We start from the raw sequence: 20,592 nt of genomic DNA on the forward strand, positions 1-20,592 counted from the left end.
AAAATTAAATCCTTTTTTTGGTTCCTGTTTCACTCGAAAACATCACATTATGGAAGTAAAATGTGGCAAACTTTTTATGTTGTGCTTTAAAAAAAGGCTTGAATAAAAAAATACTCTCATTTTAACTGATTATCTTACTGTGGTTACAATTTCAGAATAATAATAAAAAAAGACTAATAAGAAACCATCACTGAATTGCAAGTCAAACTGAATACTACATATTCAAAAGATTATAAAAATCATTTATTTGAATTCATATAAAACACACACACACAAATACATACTAAATGACACGACACAAAACACAGTTAAATCAGGCCTGTACAGTCAAACAGAAATGTCTGGCAGCACATGACCAAAACACCAGCTGATCTCTGAGGTTATGCTGAAGTCTTCAGGAAGGGCTGCAGACAGTATAAACGTCAAGGTGAAGGTCAGTGAAGGTATCTGGCACCAAACTGACTGTGACCCCCGTAAACCTGTTTACTCAAGGGCTGTGAAATTCCACTTCAGTGTTCTGTGGAAGTGACTCAAAACACACACATATACATGTCCAGAGTTTCTGTGGGCAGTTTGATAGTCATTCCCAGCATGCAGTGGGCCTTTATGACAACAGGGTGATGAGGGCATCCAGAAACTTCCCTCTGTCCTCCATCTTTAGCTCAATAACTGCAGAGAGAGTGAGAGACATAGAGAGAGAGAGAGAGATCTTCACATAACCTGTTGTGGCATATTGATAAATGCACACGAGTGCACGTGTGTGTGTTTTGGGGCCTGGCAGAGCTGAAAGCATCTAGCACCAAACTGATAGAAATGATGGGAAAATCGACCGAGACGCTGACAGAACGAGTGAATGTAACGCCAGCTCATGTGCATGTCAAATAACTTAAGTGTTAATATTGCACAATTAATGCAAACTGTTCTGTCACAATACAGTCATCCTCAACACATTTTTCCATGTAACATAAGATGAATTTATTCAAGATTTGGCTTTGAAATTAAGTTTGGCACTGGTGTCCAGTAGGGTGACACGCTGTAATAATCACATCTGGTGTGCATTAAAGTCATACAACTATCCAATGTGAATTTTATAAATAGTTTTTAGTGTGGTCAATTGATATAAAAAAAAAAAAGATCAAATCACACATTTTTTTTTTTCTGAAATTAATCGTGATTAAACACACCTAACATTGAAGTTTTTAAATATACCTTTATATTGCGATTATTTCACATTCAATCTTCAAATTAATGTAGAAACAAAGAACAGTATATTTTTATTATTTGTTTAATAGCATCTTTTTTATGACTGAAGTCGAGTATCACTGATACCAGTACTACTGATGTCTGTAGAAACTGTTTTTCCCCTAATATTTATAGTTATCAAACACTAAATTCTAAATTAAATATAGATGAATCCTTAAAGCTACAAAAGTGATTGATTTGCTCTTTTTATTTTTTCATTTGTTATCTGATGAACAGACATCACAGCAGCTGTTATAAGGTTATTTTGGCTGCTTTAAGAGCTGCTGCTGCTGAACATGACGCGGATCTGACACGCATCCTAGTTTCTCACAACTCTTTACCTTTTCTGGCTTACTTCAGTGAGTCTGCCAGTAGTCACTTCAGGTCTTAAAGTCTCTATAACGAGCTGACGTGTTGAATCGGTGTGTTAGATGACAGTGCTGGGCTGCTCCAGGACAGTTTTGAAAACCAACCACCTTTTTGGTAACTTTTATTTCTTAACTGACGACATAAATATGACATAGCATGCACGTAGTTTCATTCGCGCTTTAATAATGCAGCATGCCACTGCATTTGTGTGTGCAACTATACAGCACGTGCTATGAGCACAGTATAACGGCTGACAGGACAGGAAATTTGGTTTTTACTGACAAATGGCCTGAAAACATCTCATCTGACTGCAGTTCACTGCTGTTCTTCTGAAGCTCCTTGTCACCTGCTCGTTTAACTAGTGCTTGACGCTGAGGTGAAGTTGGAGTGCGCATCTGAAAAGTCTCCTGTTTGATGTGGTCAAAAATAAAAGCAATTCTTGTCAAGAAAAAAAAAAAAGAGACACAGAAGCAGCAGTTGTGAGTGGGGTGGCCAACCTTAGCTCTGTCCCTGCATTTATTGCGTTAAATATTTTTAACGCGTTAAATTGAAACGCACTAATTTTGTCAGCACTAATAGTTTTATATATGGCTATTCATAACCAGAGGGTCAAATGGGTTGCACTTTATTTTAAAGTACGTGTACTTACATGTACTTATAGTGCACTTACAGTGTATTTATCTAAGAAAGTTCTGGTAATACAAGGTAACTACATGGGGTAGGGTTCGGTTTAGGGGTAGGTTCAGGGTTAGTACCTAGTTATTACATAGTTATTGTAATTACTATAATAAGTACATAGTATGTACATGAGGAACAGGACTGTAAAATAAACTGCTACCGTCAAATGTGTCGTTGAAAGCCACCAAAGAAATCATTATAGTTTGAGTGGAAGTTAATGTAAACGCAGATATCGGAGTCGTGTGTTTGGATATGGTTAAAAGATTGAATGTCTGCATTAAGCACAGAAGTGTAGATGCAGCCCCAGTTGTCAAGTTTGTATTTAGTTCGACTTGATTTACTAAAAATAATAATACAATTTTTAATAAATATAATAGAAATTTAAATTAAAACTAAAAAGTAAAAAAAAAAAAAATTAAACTAATAAAAAAGGCAAAATAAGTAAATTACTATAATTAAAATTAAAAAAAAACATAAAAACTATTTAAAAATATTAATAAAAACTATAAAAGTTCTTCAATATCACAATATTTTTTCTACACATTTTCTTAATCTCAAAATAATAATACAATTTTTAATAAATACAAATTTAAATTAAAACTAAAAAAGTAAAAAAAAAAATTAAACTAATAAAAAAGGCAAAATAAGTAAATTACTATAATTAAAATAAAAAAACCATAAAAACTATTCAAAAAATATTAATAAAAACTATAAAAGTTCTTCAATATCACAATATTTTTCCTACACATTGTCTTAATCTCAAAATAATAATACAATTTTTAATAAATATAATACAAATTTAAATTAAAACTAAAAAAGTAAAAAAAAAAAATTAAACTAATAAAAAAGGCAAAATAAGTAAATTACTATAATTAAAATAAAAAAACAAAAACTATTTAAAAATATTAATAAAAACTATAAAAGTTCTTCAATATCACAATATATTTCAACACATTTTCTTAATCTCTTCAGAAATATTTACTACTCATTGCAGATTGCTATCCAAACTCTTGACACACACACAGCAGTGTTCAGAGCAGACAGACATTACAGAAGCTCTGATCTGCTCTGCCCTCTACTGGTTGACGTGTGCTGATGTGTGTGTGATCACAGCCCATGATGCTGTGCTGCAGTGACTTACCTGAAGTGTCGAAATGATCGTGTAGAGTTCTGGAGCTGGTGCTCTCAGCTGCCTTTTCAAAAGCCCGGCCAAAGAAATGAAGGAAACGAGAAAAATTAGCATTACCACTGTTGCAAAACTGGAGAACGTAACACCTCCGTATAAAACAAACTCACTTTTTCTTGTCGGATGTTTCTGATTCTGGTGGAATTCCCAGGACGATCACGGTTCCCTTCTCCACATCCAGAGGAGCCGCCATTATCAATGGAAGAATCTTACAGCGTTTGTTCCTCGTCTAACAAACACACACACATGAGAACTGCCATGTGCTTAACGTGCTTAGCTTTGAGATTTTTGTGGCTTAGCAGCTTCATGTGACTGCTGACAAACTCAGACACATCACAACAAATGACTTCTTTCATTCCGGATTTTTGTTGCCCACATGTACTTACGGAGCAGATGAATGCTTTGAGCAGATATTTGCAGAGGAGGGTCAGAGCCAGAGGTTTAGAAAACAGCTTCACATCTGGTGTTCCCTACAAACAAACAAACAAATAGGTTTCAACACAATAAAAGGAATTATTTATTCACCCTCGTATCATTAAAAAATTTAATTTTGTTTTGTGAAACAAGAATCGGGCAGAGTTAAAAATTAAATAATAATAATAATAAATTTTCTATCTATAAAATAGGAATTATAATAAATTATTATAATTAAATATAATTCATTTTGTGTGTGTGTGATGCATCTTTAAGCTCTATTATTAATAATCAAATATTATTATTAAATATTTAGTATAAATTACTAAATTAAATCAAACATTACTACAGTAATACGATCATACTATAAAAGTGTTTAACAATAATAATAGTGTTTGCTTTATTATATAAATAAATAAATAAATAAATTACTATTGTAATAATACTAATGCATTACAATAACATTGAAGAGTAAGAAAAAAGCAGAAGAAAAAAAGAATCTTATTTTACAGAACAGTAAAAATAAAAAAATTCATTTGCATGTTACAAGTGACCCAAACTCACAGAGAACACGGACGCAGACTCATCATGAGTGAAAAAGGTGACAAAGACACGCCCCCCCCAACCCTCTGAGGGCAGGTCGTCTATAACACACATTTTCTAAACACTTATAATATTTTAAAGCCTTTATTATTTTTTAACTCTACAGTTGTGCAGTAAAATTCCTTTAAAGATTCACTTTTCCTTCATGAAGATGATATGAAAAAAACGTGCAAAAAATGTGACTCCCGATGGAAAACAAAGACTTTTAAGATGGAAATGATATGAAATTATTATTATAACCAGAAAAAGGAAGCACAGGATCACTCATTAACTCATTAAATAAACCATTAATTTGCTCCACTCCAGAAATGCAAACTTGAAGATATCTGGTTTGATCCATACCTCCAGTAAATGACAGTAGAGGAAAGGCCCCTGTGAGAGTATGAGGTTAGTGCAGATGCAGCTCGCCACCGTCTGCTGAATGGCCTTCAGTTTCTTCTTGGCCAGATCAATGCCTAAATGCAACCGCTCCAGATTACTCCTGCAGAGACACCGATGAGAAAAGAGACAGTTATCGAATAAAAACTGACATTAAGAATCCACACTGACACAATATCTATGAAAATGATTTTTGATGGTTTTAGTTAACTATAATAACCACGTTTCATACCTGGACAGACAGTCCAGAGCTTTGATGAAGTTGTCCGCTGGCGTTTCATCCTTCTCCACATTCTCCAGCAGGGCGGCCGCAGCGTGAACTACATCACTGGCCAGGAACCGGTTCTTAAAGCCAAAGTTTACGGCGAACGTCTGCACACGGATGTCTTTCATACTGAGGTGGAAAAAGCAAAGTATAAAAGTTTAAACACACGACAGATACTGACTACTGCAAGTGCAATCTTTCTTTTGACTCTCTCTCACCTGAATTTATTTGCTGATTCCTCGATGACTTCACGCAGGTTCTCTTTAATTGACATATCCATGGAGTTAAACTTCTGCCGCACCTGCTTGAGTGGGAGACTGAGGGAAAAATGATTATTAAAACGATATTTATAACTCTAAAATGTGATTGGATGTGCCAAATTGTAAAATAGCTGGAATAAAATTTTATTGAGCATTAAAGGAATAGTTCAAACAAAATGACAACTTCCTGAAAATGTCCTCACCCTCGGGATGTAGAGGAGTTTGTTTCTTTATCAGAACAGATTTGTGGAAATTTAGCATTGCATCACTTGCTCACCAATGGATCCTCTGCAGTGAATGGGTGCCGTCAGAATGAGAGTCCAAACAGCTGATAAAAACATCACAATAATCCTAATAATAACTGATGGACTGGACTGGAGTGGTGTGGATTATTGTGATGTTTTTATCAGCTGTTTGGACTCTCTTTCTGACGGCACCCATTCACTGCAGAGGATCCATTGGTGAGACACTGATGGAATGCTACATTTCTCCAAATCTGTTCTGATGAAGAAACAAACTCATCTACATCTTGGACGACCTCAGGGTGAGTAAATTTTGAGCAAATGTTAATTTTTGGATGAACTATTCCCTTAATACAAACCTCAAAGTTAATTAACTTTTTATTAAACATCTTTATCATATTTCTACTGCTGCTATTTCATAAAAACAGTACGTTTTTGGAGCCTAGGCAAGATTTTACCATGATTAACCAGGAGAAAATATGCCATAAATGGCTTCTTGCTTTAGCAGAAACACTGAAATTGTTTACACCATTAAACCAAAGTATTTCTGTGAGCATTAAGAGCAGGAAGAATAAGATTAGTCCACTCACCCCATGTCTGCCAGGAACTCCTGGAGTTTTTTCTGTCCGTTGATGGACCAGAGTTTAAAGCTGCAGGAGGTGTAACAGGAGTTACAGATGCTCTCGTACAGAGACCAGTGCTGATACAACACCAACCTCAGACTGACACATGGGGTCAAGGGTCAAACACACTCATTACACAGAGCTCTTCATCATGCATGTTCATGTTTTTTGTTGTTCTTATTTTTTTTATTGATGAATATTATGTTTTAGAGCACAGAGCACACCGTTATATAAAAGTTGAGGCATTTTTACACAAAATTAAATGCAAAGGTACAACACAATCACTTAAAAAATTTAAGCTTGCACCGCATGAAACAATGTAGCATGCTGTTTTCAAGCAGTATGTAGTAAGCAGTACACTAGCAATCTGTCTGAACACTCATTCATGACAAATCAAACATCATATGGAGAAGGATACTCATATTCAAACGTGATCCTCATGCAGTCGATGGACAGCGAGTTCTCCTCATCCTCATTTCTATGGTTGTGTCGGGACACGTGGCGCTGTAGGGTGGCGATGTCTGTCACATATTTCATGCTATACAAGAAACAAGGTTATTTGAAACATCTGCTTCAAAAGTCATGAGAAAATCGGAGAGATTGGTGAGATTCTTACTGTGGGATTTTATCATGAACCCACTGATCTGTCACTCCAATGACACTCCACCTGCCAATCAGAGAGCGAGTTTTCAGTTCAGAGAACAAATATACACTGTGAAATGGTTTGTCAAAGTTGTAAACAGATTATTGGAGTACATTTTAAATACGATTTCAATCCTTCTATGTAATTTAGCATTAAATTCAATTCATTAATTTGTCATTGTGAAATTCACTAGCAATTTCTGAGTGAAAATCGTTTCAAAGCAAATCCTACACCAAATTGTTTCCATTTTTTTTGTACTGTGACTTATTATAGGTAATATAAAATAAGAAGCTCACCACAACATGTCTTTGGTGTCTTTAGACATGACCCAGGCCAGCTCAAACATCACCAATGCTGCCTGAAAATAGAATAAAGTGGTTGCAAATTTTGTGTAAAATAATGATTATTCAAGTAGTAAACAGTAGTACGAAGTGATACATTGAATATTCATGGAAATTAATAACTGACAAATATTTAAAAAATAATATATTTACAAATATTGTTTTGGCAATACGAAGTTATACAACAAATGTATTAGAGCATGTCAGTTTTAAAACAGAGTAACTTATAGGGATACTCCACCCCAAAATGAAAATTTTGTCATTAATCACTTACCCCCATGTCGTTCCAAACCCGTAAAAGCTCTGTTCGTCTTCGGAACACAATTTAAGATATTTTGGATGAAAATCGGGACAGTCACAGGCCTCCCGGTTTTCATCCAAAATATCTTACATTGTATAATGACAAAATTTTCATTTTGGAGTGAAGTATCCCTTTAAGACATGCACAAAATGTCCATACAGATCAAACCCATACAATGTCAAAATAAATTATATAGATTAGATTATATATCTAAATTCTAATTTTGAATTTCAAAACACTGATGCAATAATCTAGAAATATTTTGAAGTCCCACATAGCATTGTTTAAAAACATATGCATGTAAATAATGCTGTTAATCACAATTTATTGTTATATTAATTAGTGCATATTTACATTCATTAGAACAAAAATGATATTTTATATAGTTAAAAGCCTAAAGACATTGATATATTGATCATGTTGTAGTCCCATCGCAGAGTCCTAGTTACCAATCAAACCTTCATCTTCAAATTAATCTGTCACAAATACATTAATGCATGAATGTTACTCACTGATGTTCCATGAAACTCATACTGCTCGTAGTCAAACAGAATCTCTCTCCTGCAAACACAAACACACTCCAGAATGTAGTTAACACACAAAGATGCGTCAGCACTGGCAATTGTACTATGGAGTGATTGTTATGTTCATAATTACTGACCTTCGAGCTTCCCATTCCCGTCTGGCCCGTTGTCGTTCTATTCTCCTTTCCAACTGCATCCTGAAGCAGTTAACACATACATTAGAGGACCTGGATATTAATAATCCAGCTACTTATAACATGTAGGACATTATTATGAAACGAGCCTCATCATATCGCCGTCGTTTCCCAGAAGGCTCTGCACTGCCATCACTTTCATTTCCAGAATCTTCGCCCTCTTCTTCATCCTCCTCATCATCGCGGAAGATGTCATCGTAGGACGGAACACCAAGGTCGTCATCTTGCTTTATCAGGAGCTTAATCTATTGCAGCTTCTTTATCATCGTCGTAGTTTTTTTCATATGAGGTGACATCATGGTTTATATTTTGCTTAATCTATTATATATATATATATATATATATATATATATATATATATATATATATATATATATATATATATATATATAACAAGATGCATTAGAGCAAATAAAATGCTGAACATTTGTACCTGTGTGTCATTGTAGACATTAACCACGTCCACAGGTCGGTGTGTGTCACAGATGAAGAAAACGGAGTCTTCCTCAGGCTGAAGGGTCTCCAGCAGGTCCACATTTGCTCCACAGTTTATCAAAACAAAATACTGGTACTAGAAGAAGAAACATACAGACACAAACAACAATTGCTTCTAGATTAGACTTAAAAGCTGGTGGCTGCTAACCAAATAACAGGCTATGCAACAGTTGATATATAAGCTGGGTTTTAAAAATGCCAACGTAGACAGCATTTATGGCAGAGCATTAAGTGGTACCTGCTCTTTATGCTCCATAAAGGCGGTCCCCAAATCCTGCCATCCTGCCACAGGAACCAGCGTATACTGGACTTGATCACAGTGAAATAAAGCCTGGATGAAATTGGAGGTACACAGGAAATGGATATAAACAAAATGGTGGGTATTTATGTGGTGATTTTTTGTGAGTATATTTTGATTTTTATAGTTTATTTTTTTTCAGAATGGGTTAAGTGCCGGGGGACCGTGGAAAAGTTTAGAGAAAATCAGTGTAAAATATGTAATGTTAAATATAAATATATTAATATTAAGTTGAAAATTTAAGAGATTATTTAAAATAAATAAAACATGATTAAAATAAAATCTAAGGTCTAAAATGTAAAATAAATAAATAAATAATAAGATATTTGATTAAATTAAATATTTATATTTATTGAATTGATTATTTATTTGATTTAAATAAATTTATTTTATATTTACATATTTCGTTAAAAAAAAATAAAATAATTAAATACATCAAACAGTATAGTACAATAATGAGTAGAAAAAAAACACGCAGTGAGGTTACGTGATACACACTAAATATTTCACAAATAATATTTTACACATATTTGCTATTATATTTTTTCAGAGTATTAATTAGGTCTTTAATTTTTTTTTTTTTTTTTTATGATGGGGCCTCTTGCACACAGATGATCATATTTGGGAGTCCATAATATTAAAAGATTAAAAACCCCTGTTTTTAACAAACTAAACAACCATGTTTGATCTCTAACAAGTACTACATAAACATCTGAATATCTACATCACATAATCATACTACATTCTGTGCACCATTCCATCATAATGTGTGTGTGTGTGTGTGTTGAAAAATTCATTATCAGAGAGTAACTCTGATAATGAATGTTTCAACACACACACACACACACACACACACACACACACACTATGATGTGCATATGAATTTATGACATGACTAACCTGCAGAACTTTACAGGCACACAAAGCATCAATATCAGGAGACACGAACAGGGCCACTCTCTAAAGATATAAAAACAAGAAAACATGCAAGTTTAAGAAAGACAAAGTAGTTTACGAATATGTATTTAACTGTAAGTAAAGAGTTTGCACTACAAACTTCAACCAACAATACAGTAGCGTGTAACAGTAACATAAGATACAACATTAACATACTACAAATTAATATTTACTTTATAGCATATAACACTAAATCATTAGCATATAATTGTAGTGTTAATATAAAAACTATTATGTATTTAGTAAATATCAACAGCATTTCTGCCTCCAGCAAACGAGCTTTTAACTTACGCACCTGATTAACGACAACATCGTAAAATTCCTTTCGAATATCGGTCACAAACATGTTAAAATATAAGCTTATAAAGTCCAAATATATATATCTTTAAAAAAAAAAACTATAACGTTTACGTATGTTTCACGACAAAGTCCTTGTTGTTTTAAACTCAAGGTTTCCGTGTTTCGTCTCTGGCGCCAAATTCGCTTTTGTACGTTTAGCTCGGCCTTCGCAGAAACAACCAATTGAAAAACGACTTGGATACATTAGCCAATGGCGTGCGACAGCGAGCGGCTCTTCTGTCCAATCAGATACAGATACACAGCAAATCAAAATAAAACATTGTATAAAATACGGGAATAGAAAAGGAATAATCTAGATTTTTAAAAAAAAGCATATTTTACTAATTTTACAGTCATTATTATATTTCACATGGATTTAACAACTTTTATATATATATAGGGCGTGTACCGAAGCTTGAAAGAGAGATGTGATTGGCTACGGTTTGGGAGGACGCGTTGTTGTTTTGTTGCGTCACGTCCTACTACTCGTCACGCACTTCCCACTGCTGTGTTTGTTGTTGAGCTGTCATCAGTGTGCTCTCATCACTGCAGATAAATCGCTAATATGGTGTGTAATCGACTTTAATCTACCTTTAAATGTGCCTTTTAGCATGACGCCTTTTATTGTTATTGCTATTAGAACTTGCTAGCTAATGCTAAGATAAAACCAATAGAAAGCTGTACTGTCACTGTCGCAGAAATCATGAGATGGGATGTTTGGTTAAAATTGAAATGACATTTAAATTTATGAATGAATTTGAGTTTTTTGATACGTAAACATTTCAGCAGAAATGCACCAGTTATTACTGCATTTGTTAATAATTGATCTTAAACTCATAGTCTACTTGTAAACATAAATAAATATGTGCATATGTGTATACGCACACACACACACACACACACACATAAACACACACACAGATACACACACACACACACACAGATACACAGACACACACACACGCACACATACACACAGAGAGACACAGACACACACACACGCACACATACACACAGAGAGACACACACACACACACACAGATACACACACAGACACACACACACAAGATACACACACACAGAGACACACGCGCACACACACACACACACAGATACACACACACACACACACACAGACAGACACACACACACACACACACACACACGCACGCACGCACGCACAGACACACACACACAGATACACACACACACACACAGATACACACACACACACACAGATACACACACACACACACACACACAGATACACACACACAGACACACACAGATACACACACAGACACACACACACAGATACACACACACAGATACACACACACAGACACACACACACACACACACACACACACACACACAGAGACACACACACACACACACACACACACACACACACACACACACAGACACACACACACACACACAGATACACACACACACACATAAACACACACACAGATACACACAGATACACACACACACACACACACACACACAGATAATGTGTTGTTAAAGTTTGTTTTGTCTGTTTCTGTCTTCTTCCTCCATCAGTTCTCCTTCAACATGTTTGAGCCCCATGTGGGCCGGGTTTTCCAGAACCGTTTCTCCACACAGTACCGGTGTTACTCTGTGTCCATGCTGGCAGGACCCAATGACCGTTCAGATGTGGAGAAAGGAGGAAAGAGTATGTTATGGTCTATAATACTGTAAAGCAAAGCAACGTGAAACCAAGAATTTATTCAGTAGATTCTGGGTTGCATTTCACTGAACTAATGCAGATATTATGTTGTGTTTTCAGTAATTATGCCCCCGTCTGCTTTGGACCAGCTGAGTGAGTTACATACAGTGAATTAAATATGAAATCAATGTCTCGTGAATTGATTTCACATGTGGTTTGTTTTTCAGGCAGACTTAACATCACATACCCCATGCTGTTCAAACTCACCAACAAGAATTCAGACAGAATGACACACTGTGGTGTTCTGGAGTTTGTGGCGGATGAAGGCATCTGTTACCTCCCTCACTGGGTAGAACACACACAGTAGACCGACTCGTACTGGATCTTGCTAGGGCTCTGCTTCTGATGCATTATTGGTGTTGATCATGTTTTGTTTTGTCCCCAGATGATGCAGAACTTGTTGTTGGAGGAGGGTGGTTTGGTTCAGGTGGAGAGTGTGAATCTGATGGTGGCCACATACTCCAAATTCCAGCCGCAGAGTCCAGACTTCCTGGATATCACAAATCCTAAAGCTGTGTAAATATATAAATAACATACACCTTTTACACATTTTTTTTTAAACAATATAACAACTAATATCTAGATCTGAATGTGATTTTTTTTTTTCAGATTAGAGAATGCTTTGAGGAATTTCGCCTGTTTGACCAAAGGAGACGTAATCGCTATCAATTATAATGAAAAGGTGATTATGTCTGTTAATCAGTATAATAATGTTGCAAGTGGTAAAAACCCTGATGCACTAAACCAGACATTTCTGTCTTCCAGATTTATGAGTTACGTGTCATGGAGACCAAACCAGACAAGGCTGTGTCCATCATTGAGTGTGATATGAATGTAGGGATGCTTATTTAATATACAAGCACACAATAAATAACAAAGTCATGTACCTGATATACACTACTGATCAAAAGGTTTGGGTCAGTAGGACTTGAAATAAATAAATGAATACTTTTATTCAGCAAGGATGCATTAAAATGACCAAATTTGATACGTTAGGATATTTAGAATGTTAAAAAGAATTCTATCTCAAATGTTGTTCTTTTGAACTTTCCGTTCATTAAAGAAAATGGATCACAGTTTTTTTTTTCGATTAGCAAATCATCATATTAGAATGATTTCTGAAGATCATGTGACACTGAAGACTGGAGTAATGATGCTGAAAATACAGCTTTGACTCAATGGAATAAATTACATTATATTCAAACAGAAACGGTTATTATAACCGTGTAAAAATATTTTACAATACTACTATTTTGACTATTTTTTGATCAAATAAATGCAGTCTTAGGGAGCAGAATACTTTAAAAAACATTAAAAATCTTACTGACCCAAGCGTTTGAACGGAGCTATACATTTTATGTGTTTTATCAAATCTGTATTATATTAGCTGAATACCTCAATGTATCTCTAATTACACAATTTTTGCCTTTGAGGTGGACTTTGATGCTCCTCTTGGTTACAAAGAACCAGAGAGACACATGCAGCATCCTGAAGAACCAACAGTATGTTCCGACAAACAAAAATCGCTTACATCTCATGACAGCTCAGTATTATAATTAATGCTCATGTTTATCATTCTGCTGTAGGAAGAGGAGACAGATCCCAGTAACTATGATATGGACATCGGTTTCAGAGTAAGACAAACAATAGTTATCGTTACTGCAGTGCACCTTCATTTAATATTTCAAATCAAATGTTACCTTGTCCACTTCAGTTAATACATTGGTGCCTTTCCTTCCTGTTTTTCTCCACAGGCCTTTACCGGTTCTGGAAATCGTCTAGATGGGAAGAAAAAAGGCATTGAACCCAGTCCGGCACCCCTTGATCCCAGTGACATCAAACGGTACTGACCCACCACCTCTCATTCTCACAGCAGAAGTCTTTCATTTTAACTGCCATTTTTTAACATATTTCATACAGAGGAATTCCTAACTATGATTTCAAAATCGGAAGGATCACCTTCATCCGTAACTCCAGACAACAGTCCCGCAAAACTGAAACGGTAAGTGAAATTACAGGGCAAATAATATTTAGGGTTCAAACAAATCCACATTTCTGTGTTCACAAATGTAGTAAATTGTCACTGTTAAGTGACGGTTTCAGTTGAGACACTGTTAAGTAGAGGTTTTGCAAATCTCTTCTATTTTGAATCATATTTTCTTGTCTCCAGGATGATACAGCCAATAACTTCATTGCTTTCTCTGGGGAAGGACAGTCCCTACGCAAAAAAGGCAGGAAAACCCTGATTACACACGTACAGTTGACCTGAACACAGAAAGTCAGCTACTGTTTGGGTTTTGTGCTTTTTTTTGAACTACGATATATTCAACATGGAGTTATTTGATGACACGCATCTGATTTTTCCATTAGGACCTGACTGATGTTTCTCTGCTCGTGATAAATGATGTTTTACAAATGGTTTGGCGTTCTGAATCCCCTTTTTTTCATATATTAGGAAACACAATCCGGTGACCAACACTTGTTCTGTAACATTTATATCCATAAAACTTTGAATTATTTAAATAAAGTTCACCCTGGAATTCATCAGATTTGTTCTTTATTTACTTCAGGATGAGTTTTTATCATATACCTTCTGCTTCTTACTTCAAACATTACATTATCGTAATAGTTTTATGAAACATGATATTATTAGTTCATATGACTAAATAGAATAGTTCACCCAAAAACTAAATTTGCAAAAGATTTGCTCACCCTCAGATCATCCATGATGTAAATGAGTTTGTTTCTTAATGAGAACAGATTTAGAGAAATGTAGCATTCTATCACTTGCTCTGCAGTGAATGGGTGCCGTCAGAATGAGAGTCCTAACAGCTGATAAAACATCAAAATAAATAATCCACAACACTCCTGTCCATCAGTTAATGTCTTGTGAGTGTTTGTAAGAAACAAATCCATCAAGGCGTTTTAACATTAAACCACTGCTTCAGGATAAAATTAGTCCATAATCCATAACATTTCCACCATTGAAAAAGTTGTGGAGAAAGTAAAATTATTGCTAGGACTTCCATTTTAGTCAGAATGATGGATTTGTTTCCTACAAACACACATCTTTTCACTTCACAAGATGATAAGTGATGGATTCGAGTGGTGTGAATTATTGTGATGTTTTTATCAGCTGTTTGGACTCTCATTCTGACGGCACCCATTCACTGCAGAGGATCCACTGATGAGAAATTTCTCCAATTAATTTTGGTTGAACTATTCCTTTACGATGATCAGACTATTGTTTACACGTACCAGGTCAAATAAAACTTGATATTCTTTCAGTGACATCAGACAATTATTTCAACACAATTTAACTGAAAGTATAACCACAAGACATTGTTAGACATCAGCTCGTTGTAACAAGTTTGCCAAAACAGAAACTTATCCATGTAAAAAAATCTAATATATCATCAGTAACTTATAACCAAAGTTCAGAAAAGTAGAAATTACTCTGTGAAATGGGCATTAAAACATCATGGTATGTTTTCACTTGTATACACCATAACAGTTGAAATGAGGCTGTGAAAGACAGACTAACAGTCTTTACAATGGCACACACTGCATGAAGGTCCTAGAGGTTTTTCCCCAGAATCAGCATGTTGTTCAACAACAGTTCAATGCACTGAATGCACTTCTATCTGTCAGGCTTGCTTTCATTCCTGTCAACAAGTAAATATTTACCCAGACAAAGGTCTAATAAAAGTGGAACATTACTTTAACACAACTATTATAGATTAATTCACTTAACAGACTCTAAATATGTTTAATATCAATCAATATGAGACATGATAAAAAGAACAATTAGGATGTTTTATCTTCAGCATCAAGAAGCTTTATTTAATTAAAGAACTGAAGGAATTTTAAGCCACAGATAAAGCTGAAATACTTTAATACTGTCAAAAACAATTCTGATAAGTTACAATTGACCCATCGAAAAACAGAGTGATGAGAGTTAAAGAGTATATTGTCTTTCAATACAGCCAGTGCTGCTAATACACTCAGTTTCCTCACTCACAGCCAGAATAAAAACAACCACTGTTCCTCATGATGACCCATGATGTCACTTGGAGCAGTTGAAATTCATCAGTGCTTCTGTCTGATCGAGTGTCATTCACCAGCTCAGGAATCAGAGCTGTACTTCCAGATGGCAAACTCTCCGTTGTCACTGCAGGTGGCCAGCAGTCCCGCCTCCTTCGGGTTCCAGGACACGCAGTTGACGTCCTGACCGTGGGCTTTGGGCACATGGGCTGACATGAAGAAGACGGGCTGCTCTGGGTCAACAGTGGGGTCTTCTGTGAACACTCGGACTCCGTCATCGCCACACGCTGTGGCCAAGGCACCGGTCAGACGACACCCTTGTACGCCGAGGGCTGGTTTTTCTTGTTCAACTGTCAGACGACACCTTAACATGTCAAAATGAAGAATAATTACATGGACCTGCAGTTATGTACATTTATTGTTCTCCCATGGAATCCAGACAAGGTACATAGACACTTCCAGGACCCTTCTGATGAACCTGTGACAACATCACCATCACAGCCGAGCCAAGAACGACACACTTAAATAGCAATATAGAGTAAAACTGTAGATAAGAAACGTTTTGAATTCGTGGCACTCTCTCTCACCGTCTCCAGGCGTCGACTCCTTCCAGATCTTCACGGTACGATCATCGCTACAAGACGCCAGTCTCTTTCCTTCAGGGTCAAAGGCCAGACTCCAAACAGTGGATTCGTGACCCTCTAACGTGGCTCTACATTCCCAGTCATCATCCTCCTCTTTATAAATACACACTTTGTTGTCATAACTGGCTGATGCCAGAAGCTGCAAAAGAAATTCAGTTTCACCTTCAGAAAAACAGCTTGGGTCTCATTTATAAACGCTGCGTATTCACATACATTTGGTATTTATTTTCCATGCACATATCGTGATTTATAACAAATAAACTTGCCGTAAATATGAATGCACCATGAACATTCTAGACCATGCATACGCACTCTTTTTCCTGGAGTGAGAAAAGTAATGAAGTAAACAGCGATTTTAAACTGTTTTCATGTCGATATACACATTTACATTAAATACTCCAATCGCATTAATGGAGATAAACACTGAAATTACATAATTTTATTAACAATAGGCTAAATCATTTTACATGTGAATGCATCTCAACAACATAATACAAAATACCACTATATTTGAAGAATATAACTAGGAGAAAACGGTAAGATTTGCACGTTTTCTTTTTAAAATACTTTGTCAGTGACGAGCCGAATCAGACAAATGTATTTACACTGCAATAAATATGAGCCTAAAAATAGCTAAAAGATGTTCATCTTATCAGCAAAACTGCATACATTTAATTGATTTGAATTGTTTAAAACAATTGAAATACTATTTGGCCAGTGGAAAAGAATGAGACCAACTCTATTCTAAAATATATGTGAGAACAACTTTAAACCATTTTGTTTGTATGGATATTTTCATATATTTATTATAAAACATAACAAGGATACTGGATGATTTTTAGCAATAAAAATTAATTTGTATGGCATATATGGCATTATAGTCCCCATCTCATATTTCCTTAATGTCTCGGTGTTAAACATGATGTCACGTGCATGAGAATATATGCATGTGAATTATATGCAGATGAGGTTATGCATAGTAAGACAAGGCGTTGTAAGCTCCATATATGGTGATTTCAGGGAGGAGTCAGGGTGGAGATGCATGTATGCACAATCTTCCCCTGACTGGGATTTATAAAGGGATTTTTGCGCAGGTATACATGGTGTTATAAATCTGGAAACTTTTGTGCCTATGTACACTTTTAGGATGAAATCTCCGGAGAGTTTTATAAATGAGACCCCTGGTTTTTATGTGTGTGAAAATATTAAGAATGAGAGTGCTGGACAACACGTTTGTGAATGTTATACCTCCTGCGTTGGGTGCCAAACGACATGCTTCACGTCCTGCGTGTGTGAATTCACAACACTTACACACTCATATTCATCCTCCTCGTCCACTAGAAGGAAAATAAAGGGTTTATAATACACAAATAATAGTAATCTTAATAATTACTAGAAGTCAAGACACTACGGGAAACTATTTGTCAGTGCATGTCATTCTACGAAAATAAAAAAGAGTGGATTTTTGCAATAGAGAGACTATTCATTCCTGACACACCTTCCCAGATCCAGACACTTTTGTCTCTGCTGCAGGTGGCCAGTAAGTTTCCAGACGGAGCCCAGGCCACACACTTGACCTCGTTCTCATGACCTTCTAGCACGGTCAGGGACTGTAAACACACACATGACGGACGCGTCAGTCAGACAAGATGTTAATGATGTTGAATTTTTAAGGGTTTGAAACTGCTGCTTATGCAAAAACGAACCTCAAAATCATCATTCGTCTTCTTCCAGATGCATGTTGTGGCATCAAAGCTGGCGGACGCCAGATATTTCCCGCAGGGAGACCAGGCCACCTTTCTGACCGTACGCTGGTGTCCATCGGAAAGGACACTCTTACATTCCCAACTGTCCCCTGAGAATAAAGATCAGACACATCAGTTGTCTGCTGTGAATTAAGATTAACCCCTTAACATTCCCATTTGTTCCTTTGGAATTATTGTCAGTCTCATTAAGTTTGGGATTCTCTCTATAAAATCTTTTTAGTAATCATCATAAATTATATATCATTTTGAAAGCTTAGAAGCTCAAGATTCATCCTGTGAAAACCATTTTGAAATCGGACATTGCGTTACCATAGAAATGGTACTTTAAAATCTTATGGCGGTCTCCTCCCCCTTAGTGGGCGGAGTCAAGTGTCATATTACAAAATGCATTACGGTCTTTTAGAATCAAAACGTTTTATAATCTTGGCAACAAACATATCATTGGGAAGGTCCGGAGTCTCAGGATTCCATATTTGGTTGGTTTATTTGAGTATTGAAGTAAAATTGACAGAGAGAATCTAGGAAAAAAAAAATTCATTAAACAAAATTCAGAGGAGTTTTGATGGCTCCAGTGGCTGTTTGTGGTTATGACGCCCTATATAAAATCTCACAGCAACCTCAATTTTTTTTCATATCAACTTCAAAATTGGAAAACATAACTTATTTAGACACAAGGCTTTAATTTTATACCAGTTTTAGAGTAAAACCTGTTATGTAAAATATATTATAATAAATAAAAGAAAATAAAAATAAAATAAATGTATAAGCGCATTTTATTTACAGTACATTTAAACTTCTATAACTTTTTGATACTTTAATTTTTTGAGAAAAATTTTATTTACAGTACATTTAAACTTCTATAACTTTTTGATACTTTAATTTTTTGAGAAAAAGTTTGGTTCCAAAGTGTTCATAAAATACAACAATTTAAGTTTGGATAGTGCACTTTAATGCCTATTTTAAAAAATGGGGGGTGACAGTTAAGGGGTTAATAAACACTGGCCATCTGGAGTTTGGAATAATTAAGATTTTTTTTTATGTTTTTGAAAGAAGAAAGATGTTCACCAAAGCTGTATTTATTCAATACAGTAAAAACAGGAATACTGTAAAATATTATTATAATTTAAAACAACTGTTTTCTATATGAACACATTTTAAAATGTCATTTATTCCTGTGATGAAAAAACTGAATTTTGAGTTTTATGAATGTTAATGGTGAATTGAGATTTGATGTTTTGTGTAATGTTGACCTTTGATCATTTCAGAATATTTTGCTGTCATTTTTGATCATTTGAATACACTCTTGGTGTGACGTCATTCAAAAACATTACAAAAAAATTATTTTAAATTTTTTGATCGCCTGTGTATATATAAATAGAAATATATATATGTAAAGTACGCATGTATAAAATAATCTATAATCAGATACCGTTTTGCAAGGAAATGAAAAATATATATTAAATGTGTAACGTTATTAGGGTGTTGCATAGCCTATATTATTTGCTTTTTGTGGATCACTGTACATATTAACTTCATCTTGACATACTTCGGCTTTCATATATAAGTGCATGGTTTCAGACCGTGATGTGTGGTATACTAAAAAACACACACATTGTATATTTACCTTCTTTAGCCCAAATTCTTATCGCGCGGTCCCCGCCGCATGACGCGAGCAAAGTGCCAGACGGGCTCCACGCGACGCACCAGCAGCGCGCGTCCGGGTGCGCGCTCACCCTCTGCAGCAGCTCCAGTGCGCCCTTCATTTCAGACACCTTCTTCTTCTTCTTCGTCGGTGTTTATTGTCGGTTGGCAACCTTTTTCACACACCTGTATGATATTCGTGATTATATGATATGTAAATCCCCCGTCACCTACACGGTTTTCTCTAAGTTGTGATTGCTTGGTGAGTTGTGTTTTTCTCTCTATCTTATGTCTTACTGCTTTGTGATTTGTGTTTTTCCTGTTGATACAAATGCGCGGCAGCAGCGCCACCATCAGGACTGTAGCGAAAGCGTTCATGAACATGAGCG

General features: G+C 35.6%; 3 protein-coding genes across 3 annotated transcripts; 1 reads left to right on the top strand and 2 right to left on the bottom strand.

Moving 5' to 3' along the window:
• Window positions 1-221: 221 nt before the first annotated feature.
• On the bottom strand, window positions 222-10,501 carry cdc45 (CDC45 cell division cycle 45 homolog (S. cerevisiae)). The gene is made up of 18 exons (XM_042761642.1): window positions 10,309-10,501; window positions 9,957-10,016; window positions 8,997-9,089; window positions 8,697-8,834; window positions 8,336-8,508; window positions 8,207-8,266; window positions 8,058-8,106; window positions 7,200-7,261; window positions 6,877-6,927; window positions 6,679-6,798; window positions 6,228-6,359; window positions 5,354-5,452; window positions 5,103-5,264; window positions 4,835-4,973; window positions 3,862-3,945; window positions 3,587-3,704; window positions 3,431-3,508; window positions 222-669 (listed from the first exon to the last, which is right to left on the bottom strand). The coding sequence occupies exons 1-18, from the start codon at window positions 10,357-10,359 to the stop codon at window positions 605-607; spliced, it is 1,734 nt and encodes a 577-aa protein (XP_042617576.1). The 5' UTR covers window positions 10,360-10,501; the 3' UTR covers window positions 222-604.
• A 263-nt stretch (window positions 10,502-10,764) lies between these two features.
• Window positions 10,765-14,652, top strand: ufd1l (ubiquitin recognition factor in ER associated degradation 1). Its single transcript, XM_019117842.2, has 12 exons — window positions 10,765-10,920; window positions 11,922-12,054; window positions 12,169-12,201; window positions 12,276-12,397; window positions 12,494-12,624; window positions 12,718-12,790; window positions 12,874-12,942; window positions 13,542-13,610; window positions 13,695-13,742; window positions 13,863-13,951; window positions 14,029-14,110; window positions 14,279-14,652. The coding sequence occupies exons 1-12, from the start codon at window positions 10,918-10,920 to the stop codon at window positions 14,375-14,377; spliced, it is 951 nt and encodes a 316-aa protein (XP_018973387.2). The 5' UTR covers window positions 10,765-10,917; the 3' UTR covers window positions 14,378-14,652.
• Window positions 14,649-20,480, bottom strand: ciao1 (cytosolic iron-sulfur assembly component 1). Its single transcript, XM_042761643.1, has 7 exons — window positions 20,187-20,480; window positions 18,503-18,651; window positions 18,295-18,406; window positions 18,045-18,133; window positions 16,740-16,935; window positions 16,556-16,630; window positions 14,649-16,469 (listed from the first exon to the last, which is right to left on the bottom strand). Exons 1-7 carry the CDS (start codon window positions 20,323-20,325, stop codon window positions 16,234-16,236), a joined length of 996 nt encoding a protein of 331 aa, XP_042617577.1. The 5' UTR covers window positions 20,326-20,480; the 3' UTR covers window positions 14,649-16,233.
• Between the last annotated feature and the right edge of the window lie 112 nt (window positions 20,481-20,592).

This window comes from Cyprinus carpio, chromosome A8, assembly GCF_018340385.1.
Source record: "Cyprinus carpio isolate SPL01 chromosome A8, ASM1834038v1, whole genome shotgun sequence".
Lineage (NCBI taxonomy): Eukaryota > Metazoa > Chordata > Actinopteri > Cypriniformes > Cyprinidae > Cyprinus > Cyprinus carpio.